Source organism: Phyllopteryx taeniolatus, chromosome 15, assembly GCF_024500385.1.
Source record: "Phyllopteryx taeniolatus isolate TA_2022b chromosome 15, UOR_Ptae_1.2, whole genome shotgun sequence".
In the NCBI taxonomy this organism is placed as follows: domain Eukaryota; kingdom Metazoa; phylum Chordata; class Actinopteri; order Syngnathiformes; family Syngnathidae; genus Phyllopteryx; species Phyllopteryx taeniolatus.
The window spans coordinates 4793700-4810578 of record NC_084516.1 but is presented as its reverse complement, the minus strand read 5'-3'; the positions used below and the strand labels follow the sequence as shown (position 1 = coordinate 4810578).

General features: G+C 41.0%; 1 protein-coding gene across 2 annotated transcripts; it reads right to left on the bottom strand.

The window, feature by feature from the left end:
• Positions 1-76: 76 nt before the first annotated feature.
• LOC133465237 (ceramide transfer protein-like) lies at positions 77-15655 on the bottom strand. Of its 2 annotated transcripts, XM_061747803.1 has the most exons (17): positions 15196-15653; positions 12531-12665; positions 9582-9698; positions 8241-8348; positions 7839-7977; positions 6413-6496; positions 6167-6324; positions 5929-6021; positions 5754-5837; positions 5391-5483; positions 5174-5269; positions 4784-4916; positions 4641-4711; positions 3382-3510; positions 3159-3288; positions 2407-2544; positions 77-1322 (listed from the first exon to the last, which is right to left on the bottom strand). In XM_061747803.1, the coding sequence occupies exons 1-16, from the start codon at positions 15304-15306 to the stop codon at positions 2417-2419; spliced, it is 1809 nt and encodes a 602-aa protein (XP_061603787.1). In that variant the 5' UTR covers positions 15307-15653; the 3' UTR covers positions 77-1322; positions 2407-2416. The 2 variants fall into 2 exon arrangements, with proteins under 2 accessions (XP_061603787.1, XP_061603786.1); XM_061747802.1 differs by having other exon boundaries at positions 77-2544; positions 15196-15655.
• Between the last annotated feature and the right edge of the window lie 1224 nt (positions 15656-16879).

The following is a 16879-nucleotide window of genomic DNA, read 5'->3' as shown; positions in this document are numbered from 1 at the left end:
ATTACATATTTCAAAGAACTGTCAAATGTGTTTTGTGTTGTAGAATATGAAATGATGGAGCTTCCATTGTCCAGTGTGTTTGTCAAATGTCTTTATTCCTCCTGGGAAATATTGTCACAGTACTTTTAACTTTTCAAAGTGTTAGTATGCACAAACTATGTACATGTACTGCAAAGTACATTCAACCAGCTAAATGCTAGCCAACATGTTGAAATGATGAGCCAGACCACACAGGTCGTCATTGAGCTACTTGCTTGAAATGCTGTATATTCCACAGAAGTCCTCTTGAACCCTGCTGTTATGTTGCGGGTCATCCCCAATTCATATAATTATTATTTAAACCTCCTGTTATGTCAGTTGATGATGTTTTCATCAACACAAGTCTTTCTTGCACTAATTCCATGATTTTGTATTAAAAAAAAAAAAAGTTCCATCAGAAAAACAAGTCCCCCCCCCGAGGAAAACAAATGCATTTCTTGAAAAAAATAGTTTTTTTCCAAAGAAAAGAAAAATGCATTTCTGAGAAAATGTGTTTTTGTTTGTTTTTGAGGAAAAACATTGGGCATCAATCAAAGAAAAAAAAAAGTGGGAAAAAGTTATGTTTAAAACAAACAGGTCGATTGAACCCCCAACATAACAAGCGGTTAAAAACATTCACACAATACAAACAAATGAATTAGTAGTAAAGGGAACGTCAAAGTGCTTCATTGAAGTCAAGAAGTCTTCAAAGCAGAATTGAACATTATAACAATAAAGTTGGTATGAAGGTTTGTACTCAAATATTTCTCAGTTAATGGACACTTGACTAGTGACTTCACGGGTGTATTATTCTCATCATCTCCCCTCTAAGTAATCCACTAAGGCATTTGGGATCCCCACAGTCACAACGACAACAAAAAGCCTTTGCGACACGCTTACAATTTTAGGTGGACTGGTCCCGCCCTCAGCACTGTAAAACTAGGCGCGTTCATTAGCGGGATTAGCGTTTTACATCATAGGGGTCCACAGTTCATCATGATGGTCCCCTCTGTACCCTTCATACAATAAAACAAACAAATAAATCATCTGACACGTAACAAAGAAAGCTGCAAGTCTAAAACAGTCTGATAGCAAAGATATATATGTCTCTTCTAGCTCTTTACACTTTCCTTATGGAACATACGTACATGTCGTTTCAATGCACATCACATTTAGTTACTGGGGAATTGGAAAAGCGTCGTGACGCACGGCAGTGTGGCAAGCAGCCCCCTTGCTGGAGCACATTGGCAGCTGGTAAGGAATCCTTGTGGATGTCAATCTTGCTGAGCAGTATTAAGGTCACACTGAAAAGAAGAAAAGCAAAGCAAAAAAAGACTACCACAATTATGTCATAATCTTAGAGTGATTTTGAGAAGCACTTTTTTTTTTTTTTTAAAGGAAAAAGTAGCTTTTCTTTGATTGAAAGTTTGTTAAAAAAAGCCTATGACAGAAAAGATTTTTGTACTTTCAGGAAAAAGTAGGTTTTGCCTGAGAAAAAAATCTTGCCAAAACAGAAAACAAAACAAACGAAAGGGAAAAAAGGAACTTTTGGGGAGAAAATAGTCATATGCCTGCAATAAAATGTCATGTTTTTCTGAGGAAAAAAATAAAGCTTACAATAGGAAAAACAAATATTTTTAGAAAAAAATAGTTCATGATAGTTTATTTTCCAAGAAAAAAAAAATTCTTACGGAAAAATGTTTTCATTTTTTTGAGAATTTTGTTTCCCCCCAAGCTTTTCTTGGGAAACAAACACTTTTTGCGCAAAGTACTTTTTTTTTCTTGAAAAATGGAGATTTGGGGGTTTATTTTTAAACTCCAAGGAAAATGAAGTTCTGTATTTTTTCTTTGAAAAAGTTAAGATTTTCCAAGAAATAGTACTAAAGTAAAAAAAGATTAACACATTTTTTTTTAATTGTAAAAAAGAAAAATATTCTTCAATCACTTTTTTTGGGGGGATGAGAAGTTCCATTTAAAAAGTTGCATTTTTTCCCCTCTATATATATATATATTTTTTTAAAACCCTGACATTTTCTCTAGGTTATATTTTTGAGAAAATAGTCTTAATTTCTTTGAAATTTGAATCTTGGGACTTTTTCTTGAAATTAGACTTCTTCCCCCAAAAGTTTTTCTTACAATAAATGACAGTCCTATTTTTGAGAACATCTGTTTTTAGTACTCATTTTTTCAATAAATACTTTGAGGAAAAAGTGTTTTGTTCAAGGAGAAAGCATTTTTGTTCATAACCCAAAGTAATAATAGCGTATCACTAAAGTTGTATTTTTTCAGGTTCAAAGTTGTGTTGTTGTTTTTTTTTATCCTCTTCAGTGTGGCCTCAACACGAGTTTGTACAATAACGATGCGGTGTGATGTCATTGGCGCACACACCGAAAGAGGATCAGAACAAGATGGGCTTGCCGGCGGTCTTCTCCTGCACGTAGGAGGTGAAGCGCTTCAGGAACTTGGGGTACTCCCTCTTGGCAACCGCCCGCAGGACCGAGGCTGGCGCCCAGCCTCCGGGATTCACTGCACACAAGACAAACACTTGCATTTTTCAAAATTGATCAAATTAAAAAAAAATTTAAAAAAAAGAATTCCAAGAAAGAAATGTACTATTTCTGAGAAAACTTTTTTAAGGAAAAAGTTCTATTTTTGCAAGAAAAAAAGTCTGAGAAAAACACATTTGTATGATTTTCAGGGAAAAAAAGTTGTATTCATCAAGAAAAAAAAAATAATTCAAGAAATCAAGTAGTATTCTTGAAGAAAAATATGCATTTCTCAATGGAAAAAAGTTTCATCAAGATCTAGTTAACTTAAGGAAAAAAGTGGTTTGTTTTTTTTTCAATAAAAAAGTGGTCATTTTACAAGAACACAATTGGAACTTCTCAGGAAAAGAAGTTCTTACAAACAAGGTGTCCTTTTTTCAAGAAAAAAAATTAGTTTCGTAAAAAAAAAAAAAAAGTAGCATTTTTGGCAAACAAAGTTGCAAAAATGTAAACTCAGAAATTTTGTTTTTTTCTGAGGAAAAAAAAGTCTTTTTTAGAAAATGAAAGACATAATGATAATGTAAATAATGCCTTAACACGCACATAGCAACACAGTACACTGTGCAAAGTGTGTTAGTTGTGTTTGTGACCCACCGTTGGCCACGTATGTGATTTTACACAGCACATTGTCTCTGCTGATCTCCTTGTCGCCCTCGGGTGGACTGACCAGGGTCTGGCAGATCATGGCGATATTGATCTTCGCGCGTACGCAACGGCTGCTCGGCTAAAAAAGAAAAAGGGGACGACGGGAAACACCCTGTGGGTACATGTGTGGCTAAAAGAGGAAGTCCGGCCCCCTCGGCGCCCTGCCGCTCACCTGTGCGTCGTGGTGGTCCACAGAGAAGTTGCACACCAGCCAGGTGTCGGGATCGCTCTCGTTGCTGGCCGCCATCTTGCGCATGGCCGACAGGTAGAGCACGTCCCGCTGGGAGGCGGGCCACACCCTCTGTGGGCGCACATTATTGATTCAACTTCATTTCAGGCATTTATTTGTACCTTTTTTTTAAAGAAAAAAAAAATTATTATTATTATTATAGGCATGAAGTTACTAAAACTAAAAGATTCTGTTCAGATATGTTCACGCCAAAGGTTGTTGAAGTCTTCTACAAGAAGGGTCACAATCTTATGGGAAATTTCAAGTGAAAAGTAGCACTTGTAAAAACAGTTACATTTTTTTTAAAAGCAATTGTATCTTTGGAGTAAAAATCGTTTTTAAAGAAAAAAAGAAAAACTATCTTATCAAGAAAAAGATGTATTTTCAGAGAACCAAAGTTTAATTTCCTAGAAAACGTTTATTTTTAAAATTAATATTAGTATTATATAAAGTATAATATTAGTATTAGTTTTCCTGAAGGTATTTAAGGAAAAGTCTTTTTTAAATTTATTTTTTCAAGATTTAAAAAAACTAATAATTTAAAAATCTTTTATAGGAAAATGAGGAAAAAGGCATAATATGACTAGAAACTTCAAATAAAAAAAACATGGAATATGGAGAAAAGGGTGGTATTTGTTTTCTTTAGAAAAAGCCATATTTTTAAAAGAAAAAAATAGTATTTTCAAAAAGTAGCCCTAAGAAAAGTTTAGTTTTTAGAGATTTTTCTTCATTTGTTTAATAAAAATGTTTTACTGTTATGAGATCTTTTTGAGTAATATTTTTTTTCAAGCAAGTTTCTTTCTCCTGATAGAAAGTTTAGTTTTTAAATAATAATAAAAAAAAGTTATTTCAAAAGCAATTGCCTTTTTGATAGTCTTTTTCTAAATACATTTTTAAGAAAATAATATTGAAAACAAAAATAAGAAAACAAATATTTGTTGTACTTTTTCGAGAACAAAAAAGGTTATATTTTTCCAACAAGAAAGTCCTATGAGAAATTCTACGGAAAAATAATTTCTAATCTAATGAAAACAAAGTTGATTTTTCTTTTTTTTTTTAATTTTGTAGGTGCTGCTGTTTTGTTTTAGGATACACGGTGATATCAGATGTCATATTAAGCGGTCATTCCAGTCACCTATGACACCAGCGATTACATTTCAAGCAGACAAAGGACCCGGTGATGAATCGAGGCGCGGTCGTACCTTGTGGGTCTGATAGACGATGACGGCGTTCTCCGACAGCGTCTCCACGATGTTGAAGTTCTCGATGGTGGCTGCCGGACGGAGAGCGAGGTCACAACGGGACAAACCCAAAACGTATTTCAAGGCCGCAAAAACGGACGTACTCTCCCAGTCGTTGCGGTAGGCCGTGTCCCAGAAGTAGCGGCACACCTCGTGTCCCGTCACGCCCTTCACCGAGTGCGTGGCCTTGAGCGGGTCCAGCACGATGCCGTTCTCCTCCACCTCCCTCCTGTACACCTGCGCGCATCAGAGAAAAAGGATCCACATTTACAGTATAACGCCGAAAAAAAATCTGCCAATGGGACGAGTGTGAATTCTTCAAATAAGATCGTGCATCTTAAAACAAGAACATTTTGGGGTTTAAAAAAAAAAAACTGTCAAACTGTCTTAAAATAAGTACAGTAAGATGTTTTCACGAGAAATGAGATAAATTCCCTCGGTAAGATTTTGTTTTTTTTTTTTTTTTTTTTGGCAGTGCCGTCATTGCGCCGTACCTTCATCTCTCCTTCCTCCACTACAAGCTGCCAGTTGGCATCGCCGCCGACATCCTGGAGCGAGTAGGTCATGTGACTCTGCACCATCTCCTCCACCTGCGAGAGAGGCAAACATGTCGGCAAGTTTGTGACATTTGCAGGGTTGAGACGTGCAGGAGGGACTAAAGGAAAGAGACAGCTGACTATTTGTTTCGTTTTGTTTTTGTTGTGGCCGCACCTGCTCAGATAACCTGTGAGAGCCCGAGCTAGAGAAGATGTCTGCTGGTGGAAGTGGACTGGATCTCTGGATTCTCGTCTTCTCTGTCTGACACTGGAACACGCACACACACAAAATGAGTCAAAGTAAATATGTGCCATTGGCATGAGGCAGACGATAACTGCCTGCTCGTGTGTGAATATAAAGACCTCGCCCGAGGAGAAACAGTCAGACACTTCTAAGAAAGCAGCCATCGTGTTGAATTCGAACGGTCTCCTTGCACGCAAGTTTTTCTTCAAGGCTATCGCTCAGTTTTCTCAAAAGCGCTTGTCCTGTGTCTTATCGACGAAAGGGTTAACATTTTGTAAAAAGTCCTTCGCGTACCTGTTCTATTTTGTCGTGACGGTCGAGAGCGGCTTCGACCGCGTCGAAGAACTCCTCCTCGTTGATGAGGCTGTTCGGACCCTCCTGGTGGCGACAGGAAGACGTGTCAACACTTGAGCTCATTATTATAAATAATAAATCAATAATAACTGGATGACTTGTTTGAGGATGTCACCTCGTAGTCCGGACCTCCAAAGTGCGACTTCTTCTTCAGCTCGCTGAGGGCCGACTTGTAGCTCTCCTCGATTCTTCTTCTCTTTTCCATCTCCTGCGGCCACGTTAACACAGTTAAAGACCCCTCCCCACACACTTCAAACTCATCAAAAACTTTTTGTTTTGTTTTTGTGTCTTAAAGTGACACAAGTGTAGTGATGTTGCGACATGAGCCTCGTAGCGCTTCAAGTGTCGTGCACCTTGTCCAGCCTCCTCTGCAAGCTGTCCTCTCTCTTGACCATCAGGTCGATGCAGTGCGACAGCGTGGCCAGGATGCCGGCGGTGGTGGCCTTGAACGTGATGGCCTCGCCTTTGAAGTCGATGCCGTTCACCCCCTTGGGATTGGAGTACTGGAACACTTTGTGGCCGCAGACAACCCAAAATGTCGGTTTAGCGCGTGGACAGACATCGAACAGCAGTAAAACTACAGCATTTGCCGGACTTACGTTTGTCTTTGCCGCTGCTGTTGTTGTGAAGAAACTCTCCGTCGGTGCGAGTGCTGGGGAAGTCGTCCTCATCCTCCTCCACGACTGAAAGAAAAAACAGTCTGTCATCACACACACACACACACAGACCGGCCGACACACACAATGGTTCCGAGGCCCGTCAGATTGACGTGACGATGACAATGGTGCGGTTTCATCTCGAGAACGGAGCGGGAGGGAGCGGGAATGAGAACAAAAGGCGTAACGAGCGCAGGCGGCCGTGCGGGAATGTTCGCACAGACGCACAGAAACGTACGCTCGAGCGCTCCACAACCACAATACTGAAAATAAACGGCAACAGAGTATTCCAACAAACACCGCCTCAGATTACAGTCAACGTCCACGGATAGAGGCAAAGCTTTGTCAAGAATAGTGAAAAATTGATGCCTCACCACTGAAATATTTTTGAATTATCTCTACATTTAAAGGGCAAACCAAAAACATATGACAAACTATGATTCCAGAACAATTGAATATCATTTCACACACATCATATGAGATTACCCATAAAAATATGACTAAAAAATAGTCAGAGACATTTAATTAAAAATAAAAATAAAAATGTGTGTGCACACCACCATGTGGCGAAGACTCGCTGTGACTTCCACTAACAACCCAGAATAAATTTAACGCCTTCCTGTCATACAAAGCTTGTCAAGATGTATCACTCCAACATACTTCATTGGCACCAACTACTGTACTTATTCAGAGAGGGCTCGGACAGCATCTCATGACATCTCGGGTCATATTTTGTAGAAAGAGCACAATAGCTGGTGATGTGATCCGCAGAAAATACATGACAAGGTTAATTTGTGGATATTACAGAATATTTAACGTGGGGGGGCTATGAAATTCGCGATGCAGCGACCAAGTATTTACGGTACGCATACACTTCACCAACAAACAATACAGTATTATCCACGAGAGTTGCAGGCATTACTTTTGTCCACTTGGGTTCGCCATCCACACATTCTTCACCATAGTAAGTATGTGTAACTAACTAGTAACTACTTGGTTGAGTGACGTGGAAGTGGGCGGTGTGCTGAGAACGTGCGTTTGATTACTGTATTTTCTTACCGTTTATTTAATAAAAGCGATTGAAAGAGCACCAGCGGCTGTTTACACCCTCCTTTTATCGACACCACCTGTGATGGATTACAATCCATTCTAACTAGCGGTGGTAGGCTATATTCAATTAGCTAACAATATTTACGTTACTGGAGACGTGTAATTGAGTAAGTTTAGTATACTGTACTGTACGATTAAAAAAAAAAAAAAATTAAAAATGCACGATGCACTGCACCCGCAATAAGTGAAACGTGATACAGCGAGGGGCGACTGTACTTCACCGCCTCAGAATGTTGACTTTTTGAGCACGTCAGTTTACTTTTGTCCCTTTGCAGCTCGTCCTTGGACACCCCATCTGCACAGCCGTCAAAGTATCGCTGTAGTGTGTCCACCTGCCGGCACAGGATGTCTCGGAAGGTCTCCATCTCCGCCAGCTTCTCCCTCAGGCTGTGACCCTTCTGGAAACGAGGCAGCCATGTTTGAATAAACAAATTCCACACTGAACAGGAAGTTGACAGAGTAAACGACAATGGAGGACATCTTTCTTAAAGACAAGCTCAAGAGTTTTTGGCTTCTTCCAATTCAGGAAGTGACAATTCTCTGTCCACTAATTGCATCAATACATCGTAGCTTACCGCTTGTGTCGGTACTAATTACCGCAGTAAATATGTGTTCAGTTCATACGGTTACGTATCCACGAGAGGAGAAGTTCAATTGTCACCTTGAAGGAAGAGGTAGAGGTGGCCGAGTAGCCGCTGGTGGCCGACACGAGCGACAGCATGGAGCCGTGTCTCGGCAGGCTGGACTCGGAGCCGTAGCCGGGATCCGCCTGGTGAAGAGAAGAGACACGACCGTCAAATGAACGAAGGGGGGGGAAAAAAAATGGTTGCGATGCACGGAGAGAAAAACTGACTTTCGAACTATTAGCGGGATAAGAATAATAAAATCATTTGAAGCAAGAAAGAAATTTGACACACCACAGAGAAGAGTGTTGTTAAACAACACAACGGAATTTGAATGATTAAAAATATTGCCAATTAAAAAAACAAAAAAAAAAGCCATTCTCTCCGCTCTCAAAGACTGGGTGACCCCAAAGACTCTGCACCCCATACCCAGAAAAGCAATCTGGTTTACATGGTCAAGTGCAGTGAGAAATGCACAGATATGACTGAGACTAAAATATGCACCTTAGCTCACTAAAGTTTGGGAAAGTTCAACTTGACACAGGAAATGTAACCATAGCAACACATGTTGTGTTGCCTATCCCTTTAAGAGACACTCCCATGCTGCACCACCAGGCAGCAGCAAACACGCACACAGATTGACACCCCACGTGACAAAGGTAACTAGCGGTCAATGACCAGGAATAACTCTGCTGGTGGATTTCAGTCTTTCGAGCCGAGCGAAACGCACGCGCCCATTAATCAGCTCAGACACGACGAGTGCACGTGCGCGAGGCTGCTCCATGCGCTACCAAGCTGGTTTGTGTGACAAGGAGGACGTAATCAAATGAGGGGAAGCAGCTTGTTGAGCAGAAGTGATTATTGTGTTACTTTATCTCTTTATAGCATGGTGGCGCTAATATACAGTTTCAGGGGGAATCCCATCAAGTACATCATCAAGCTTGTGTTGTGTTTCCAAGGAGATTGAGCAGTGGTCTGTGGGTGGAAGGCGGGAGGGGGGGGTGAGTTTTTAAGTGGTGATTCACTTTGGGTGGAACGACAGCTGAAATGTGTGTGAGTGGCTATTGGATGTGCACGAGGGTGAGTCATGTCCCTGTGATGCTTCCTGGAGCTGGTCAGGAGATTGGCGGGGGCGGCGGGGTTCTGGGGGGATTTTCCCAAACTAAGATCAAGCCAGGCGTGAATAGCGTTCGGCTCATGTTGTCCACTATCCCCCTTCACGCAGGCTCGCAAACGCACCGTAACGTGCATGCTAGGCCATTAGTTGGCTATGTCGCTGTAAAGAAACACTCCACATCAACTGTTCGTAGCTTGTGTTTCACATTTTAAACGGACATTGAAGCACTTGACCACTTGTCAAATGTTTTGGGCTAGCTGACCCTGTGCAGCTCGATGGAGTCGATCCAGAGGCGCCTGCGCTCGGGGTCCTGGGCCCGCAGGTACCACACGCTGTCGTTGACGCTGATGTCCAGTCTGCACTCGTCAAACTCGTGGGGCTGCAAAAAGAAAACATTGTTGTGATATTTGCCTGGCTTGCGATAGCCATCAGCCGCTAAAGTACACAAGAGCAGAAATGAAAGGAAAAGCTGAATAAACACGTGACGCCCTGCTCGTAGCCGAGTAAAACAGCTGCATAGGCAATGAAAGCAAGCGCCTGCTGTGTGCGTGTGTGTGTGTGTGTGTTTTAGAGATCTCGACACAGTACATCACATATGCTAGTCAGGCATAATGCAATGTGTAAGCATTTAATTTTGTGCATGTATTATTGATCCTGTGAGTGGGGGTGAAGGTGTTATGATGACAATATTGATTTTTCCGGTTTCTAATCCTGATTAACACAGATTAGCGGAAGAAGCACTCAACATCTTTTTCATCGTTTTTTTTCCCATTATGACTGCGGCGTCCAGGTCATTTTGGCCTTAATCAGAACTAAGACGCCCAGGCTTCAATCCCTCATTTGAAACTAACTAGTAGGAACCATCATTTGAGTCCTTAGCTCAGGTTTTAAAATCTTAAATTGATACATTAACCCGAGTTTGAGACCCTACTTTAAATCCTTGACCCCCGTCTTGAAACCTAACCCTGGCTTTAACCCATAATAGTGGCATGAACCCTAATTTGAAACCCTAATGCTGTCTTGAAACCCTAACCCAGACTCGAAATCTTAAATCGTTAGTTACATGTCAACATGTATTAAACGAGGCTTGAAACCCTAACCTTAGCTTGAACCCATAACAACATCTTGAAACCCTAATTTGAAAGCCCAGGTTTAAAATCCGAAACTGAAATCCTAAACCTGTCTTGAAATTCAAATTTGTTTCCTTAACACGGGCCCGAATCCTTTATTTCAAACCTTTATCATGGTTTCAGACCCTTATACAAAATAATTTGAAACCCTAATTTTGAATCATAATTTTAAAGCCGTAACCATCTTTCTGCTGAACCAGGACACTTGAGAACGGTGTTCCTCCATTGTTGTTTGGTTGTGCCGTACTAACTACATGCTTACAAAGCGACACCGTTTTCTATCTGCTTCCATTTAAAAATAACTGTTGGTGTAAAAGAGGATGTGTGACTCCACCTTTAGCACGCGTTCACAGTGAAAGCCAGAAGGAAGATGATATGTAACAGAGGACGCGTGCTCATTCATCCTCCTTCATGACTAAGAAACTGTGTAAAGGAAGTCACACGAGTTACATTTCCTGCCTGAATCAACTTTCGTTCTTCCACGAAGTACGTCCACCCCCTTTGACATGTGACACGTCGACCACCTTTACCACGTGACCCACGATTACCTCTCCCTTGATTAGTATGATTAGTTGAGAAATGCCAGATAACACAGAGGTAAAAGCGTTGTTGTCGCCACTTGGGTGTATTTGCATCGGAATGAGGCCTTGCAACAGCGCCGAGTGTACAACGTGTAAGTTAATATTTACATTGGGCGGGAAGGGTCGAAGCTGAGCAAATACGCTTAATGGCAACAAAACTGTTGTCTAGTACCTGGGAACAGTGACTAATTAAACTCAATATCTGTTTGTACAAGGGCAACGCACACCAAACGCGGTGACAAGTCATTTCTGAATCTTTGAGACGGCAATAGGGATAAGTAAAAGATCTGGCTAATTGCTGCACAAAGACGCATTCTCTTCTCAGGACATCTGGTGATAAAAACAGCACGTTGGCCCCGGGCGAACCACGGGACGCATAGTCCAACCACGTGTACCTGCGGAACAACGGGCTAAAGTTTCTCAGCTGATTGCGCCGAGTCAGCACTGTCCGACGGGGATTCAGGAAATGAGAACCATTCGACAGATGCGTGACATCTGATTCACTTTTTTTTTTTTTTTTTTTAAATACACGCACGGGGTATCTGTGCGTCTAAGGAAGTTATGGAAGACATTTTAGGGACTTGATAAGGGTGATTTATAAATGTTACCAGGTTTTTCCGAAGAAAATTCTGTTGAGTGCCTGGCCATCCATCAACTGTGAAATTAAACAACCAAGTAAATATTTTAGTCTGTCTTTTTCTGACAATGAGTCTGTGACCAAAATTTGCCACATTTACATGATAATCATCCCCATCTCTCCTCGTAACTTGATAAATAGACTGCGTGAAGATCCAGAGCCACTTTCAAGTGACGCCCAAACTGCCCTGCCTGAAACGCTATCTTGTCAAAGTCAAAAGATAAGCAGAGCTGCATTGCATTTTCGTCGAACAGTGTTATCTTATGGGACAGTCAGTGGCCCATATTTGATTGCTTGCTGTCAGCTGCATGCACCACATACGTGCATCCGCTAACTTAACTGAGAATTGTATGAAGTGTCGTGTATGAAGTGCTGCCTCCACGAGTGAAAATGCTTTTGTCTTAACGAGTCCTTGCTTTTTTTCCTCCACACCATCTGGACTCCAGAAGTAGAAGTTGCTCGCTGGTCGCAACACGCTAGCTCCGCTCCCAGTCGTAAGCCAAACTCGCCATTGGCCCTATGTGTGACGGCGTCTGCGGTCCCTGATTTGCGATGATTTGTGTCAAGTAAACTATAATTCTTGAGGTATTTTGATGCAAGTCTTTCACAGACAGAAAAATAAATGCATAAGCCTTTGTTTTGGAAAATGAAATGTAAGACTTTTTAAGAACTTTTGAGTTCATAAGGCGCATCCCTAAAATGAGCCCCCTCATCTTGTGTCTTTGCCATTTTAAAAACCCCTGAAAGACAGATTTAAGGATTAATTCTCCTGCCTGGACCTTCTGCAAGAACATCTGACAAGAAAACTAGTGCACAGGACAGCTTGTGTGGTAAATGCATTGCGTGTGGTCGAGAGCACTCACCGTGATAACGGCCTTGCTGAGGCACAGCGAGCCGCGGCAGCCGTACTCGGTCTCATCCTGCGACTTGTAGTAGCTGAGCGTGTTGTTTTTCAGCGCCACCCAGCGGTCCTGCCATCCGTGGATGTAGTTGGTCCACTACAGGGAGCAAAAGCACCTGTTAGGAGCCCACCCACACACATGGCATCTACAAGTGCTTTCTTTTTTTAAAAGATTTTAAATACAGTCGTGCCTTGAGATGAGAGCAACACAAGTTTTTGCCTCGCCCTGCGAGCAAAAATGTGAGATACGAGCGCTGTATGGTGACAGTGAACTCAGTTCAACTCACTTCACATGTAGCAGTTTGGCAGATGGTGAACATTTCTTCAAAAAAAAAAAAAAAAGGGATCAAGCTGTTTATTGCCACTCCCTGTTGGAATTTACTATCAAAGTTACTAAACTTAAAACAAAGACAGTTACACGTAGTGTTCTTAAAACAGCCGCTCAATTTTGCCTTTTAATTGTCTGCTAGCTTAATGCTAACACACAATACAAAAATGCCAGACAGGCTAATGAATAGGATCAATGTCAAGACATTTGCAATCATCTGCTTTTTACTTTTGCCTATTTTCTGACTTGTTACGGAACAAACCAGTAACTGAATCATTATCGACTTATGTTTCTGCATTTTCCACGCTGTCAACTTGAAATAATGTTAGTTTTTAAATAAAAACAATTGAAATTGAAAAATGTTTTTTTTCCCCAATCCTTTTCATCGATTAAACAAAACATTATTCACAGGTTAATCAATTATCAAAATAATCGTTAGTTGCAGCCCTACTTGTCTCGTACGGAAAGGTAGATGTCACTCAAAATATTTAGCCTGTACAGTTAATAAAGGTGTTCATTGAGCCCACCCACACACATGGCATCTAGTGCTTATTACCAGATGTAAAGCCGACTGGAAGAACCACGTTTAACTGTTTGCCAGCTGCAGCCTCATTAATGCCCCCGAGGCGAGGCCTCAGTGACCCACGCTGGACTTTGCCTGTGCCACGGCAGAGCAGGTGAGCTCCTCTCGCCCGTGGATGTGCGCGTAATCTCGCAACGTGCGTGGTTAGCGGGTCGGCGCGCAATCTGTTCAAAGACCGCCGGCGAGATTGAACGCACATTAGCTCGCCAATAAAATCTATCGCTTAGCCCAAAAGGTGTGTGTATGTAGCTGCTGATTCAGTTATCCTCAAATAGAAGCCCGGGGGAAGGGGTCTGTTTACGCCACTGCAGAGTTTGAGATGCTTATTTGAAGTCTGACATTTAATGGAGATCTGGTCTTTATTTGTCCGCTTTTACTATCATGTTACACTTGAAGTTTCTATTTAGTGTACATCCATCCATCCATCCATTTTCTGAGCCGCTTCTCCTCACTAGGGTCGCGGGCGTGCTGGAGCCTATCCCAGCTGTCATCGGGCAGGAGGCGGGGTACACCCTGAACTGGTTGCCAGCCAATCGCAGGGCACATACAAACAAACAACCATTCGCACTCACATTCACACCTACGGGCAATTTAGAGTCTCCAATTAATGCATGTTTTTGGGATGTGGGAGGAAACCGGAGTGCCCGGAGAAAACCCACGCAGGCACGGGGAGAACATGAAAACTCCACACAGGCGGGACCGGGGATTGAACCCAACTGTGAGGCTGACGCTCTAACCAGTCGGCCACCGTGCCGCCTATTTAGTGTACATTTATTCTTTATTCAGTGCAGTTGAAGGTGGAAATAGCTGTCGCCTATTTACTATTGTGGGCCCTATTGAGACAAATATCGATACCAATGTTTGACATATTTTGTATTGATCTTGACTGACACCTAATTTAGTTTAAAAAAAAAAAAACTAATTAAATGGAACAAAATGTAATTAAGCAATTTCATTATTACAGCCACCATTATTAAACAGTATCGGTATTGGTATCCGTGATTCTAGACTTGTGTTTATTTGGTATCGGATTGATACCAGATCTTGCAGTATCGCAAGCCACTACTACTGCCTTTGTGTCATTTAAAATAGAATGTACTTAGTGGTTTGCTCGAGTTGCCTCCGTTCATGTTTGCTCTGGTTGTATGGCAAGTATGTTTTTATTAATTTTGAGGTGCTTTTATGCAGTTTTACATGCTCATAGAGAAGGTAGGATTTGAGCTCCAGACCATTAAAAAGCACTGGTGGTTCAGTGGTAAAAAAAAATAAAAATAAAACATTGCCTCTTTGTGGCATTTCTAAGACCTCTGAACAATAGCTTTAAGGATTATTTGTCGTTAAATCTGATTTTACAAAATCCTCAATAAGCCTCATGAGAACACCCTGATAGAATACCCACCCACATACAGTCGAAGAAACTTATAACATTAAATTAATACAATTGTATGATTCTCGCCTGCCACTCGGGAGATCCGGGTTCGAGTTCTGGCCAATGCAACGAGTTCTACTAGTAATGTGTTAGTACTATTGATAGTAAGGCTACATAACTACCACTAATGTTGCCTCACGTTCCTATGCTCCTAATAAAAATAAACAAATAAAGGCACACGTGTGTTGTCATGTAACGTGATATAAATAAAGTTAGATTGCAAAGCTTTTAAATCGTCCACTGGCGCAAAAGGTGTCACGTGATTAACCAAGCGAGAGGAGACTCACCTTGCTGAGCACCCCGCTGAAAACGCCGACGCCCACCGAGTTCCCCGTCTCCTCTCTGGGCTCCGAATCCTCCTCGGAACCGGACGAATTCCAACTCTGGTTGTCCGACATGTCGGCGGTGGTGGGCTAACGAACACTAATTCCGGAAGCAAAATACGGGAGGAGGACAGCTTACCGAGTCATGTCGAAAAAGGAGGAGGGGGGGGGAAAAAAATAACAGGCCTCAGGAGACTAACGTAAATCCTTCCGTGTCGTTCAAACGACGAGAGTTATGACAGCCTGGCCGTTTTTCGCCATGCCCACTTGACGTCTCGAGGCTCCAACGTATTTCTTCCTCTTAGCCAACGATTGCTCCAACTTGTGTGCGTGCGTGTGTGTGTGTATGTGTGTGTGTGCACAGCTCAGAGGGGCGCTGGCTTCCGTGACGTCATCGAATCGCTTCCTGAAACCGAGAGCTAGGCCCCGCCCCCTTCGCGGTGATGCCACTGGAAATAGAAGGTGGAGCCCAATTTAGCGGTCACTGCAGCATGGAAATTCCCAAACTCAAATCGGCCAATGTCACAGTGATATAATATTAAATTAAAATAAACCTTGGTTGTTGCAGTTATTATAATTTGTTTTGGGAATGTATTATTAACGCACGGGCCATAACAGTAGGTACACTTGCATGCATGATCTAATGCTAATAATGCAATGTTTCATGGGGAGTGTTTTTTGCCAGACATGTAGCAAATCCAAAATTCAATTAAATTGTGCATTCATTTTCAAATGTAATTCAAATAATGATGTTGAACGTATGTTAATCAATAATTGGAGACCCATGCATGCAGACATCGCAATGCATCTCACGAAATGAGAATATTTTGGGAAAGTCAATTTATTCAAAAGGTGAAACCTATATTTTATATAGATTCACTACACACAGTGAAATATTAGTTTCTTTATTTACATTTAAAAAATATGTAAATTATAAAATTGAAAGTGTTATTTTTTTATAATTTAGCAAAGAAAAACTAATTCAGCATCAATAAATTACATATTTCATCATGTTTGCCTAATAGCATAGTTGCCTAAGTCATATTTTAACTTTTTTTTAAAACAAGAAAAAAAAAACACAACAAATGAAACAAAATAAGAGACCAGTTGCCTGGATTCAACCTTTGTGGGCTCCCATGACCTGGATGACTGAGAATTGACACAGAAAATATATATTTTTTGCAAGCACATTCATATTTTTTTTCTTGATATCATGACAGTAATTTAAAAATGACTTGGAGATTTACGCTATTAGGCTAATGATATTAAAATAGTCACAAATATTTTAATACATGAATTAGGTAGGAAGTTGCCTGTGGGTTTAATTTATTTGTATAATATGCGCTTCACATTTTGAGTTGCACTACTGAAATAAATGTAGTTTTCCATGGGTTAGGGTTAGTAGGGTTAGGGTATATTTAATGGCTTTTTAATTATTCAATGGAATTTTGGATTTATTTAATAATTTAATGTAAATTTGACTAATTCCTAAAATGTGCTGTCTAATTATTTTATGACTTATCCAATATGTCAACTTTGATTTGGTTTCCTTCTCTTTATTTTTTATTTCATATTTTCGACTTTCTATTACAACTATTTTATAGGAGCTACAGTGCAACAAAAGTGAAGGGGCAGACTGGCAGTGTCT

Bases quoted from the DNA above. Each gene is read 5' to 3' on its own strand.
- LOC133465237 (XM_061747802.1), bottom strand. From the start codon at position 15,306: ATGTCGGACAACCAGAGTTGGAATTCGTCCGGTTCCGAGGAGGATTCG. The intron at 6,497-7,838 runs GTAAACTGACGT...TTTTTCTTTCAG, and splicing joins CGAGCTGCAAAGGGACAAAA to TCGTGGAGGAGGATGAGGAC. The intron at 5,270-5,390 runs GTGCGGCCACAA...CCTCTCTCGCAG, and splicing joins CTCACAGGTTATCTGAGCAG to GTGGAGGAGATGGTGCAGAG.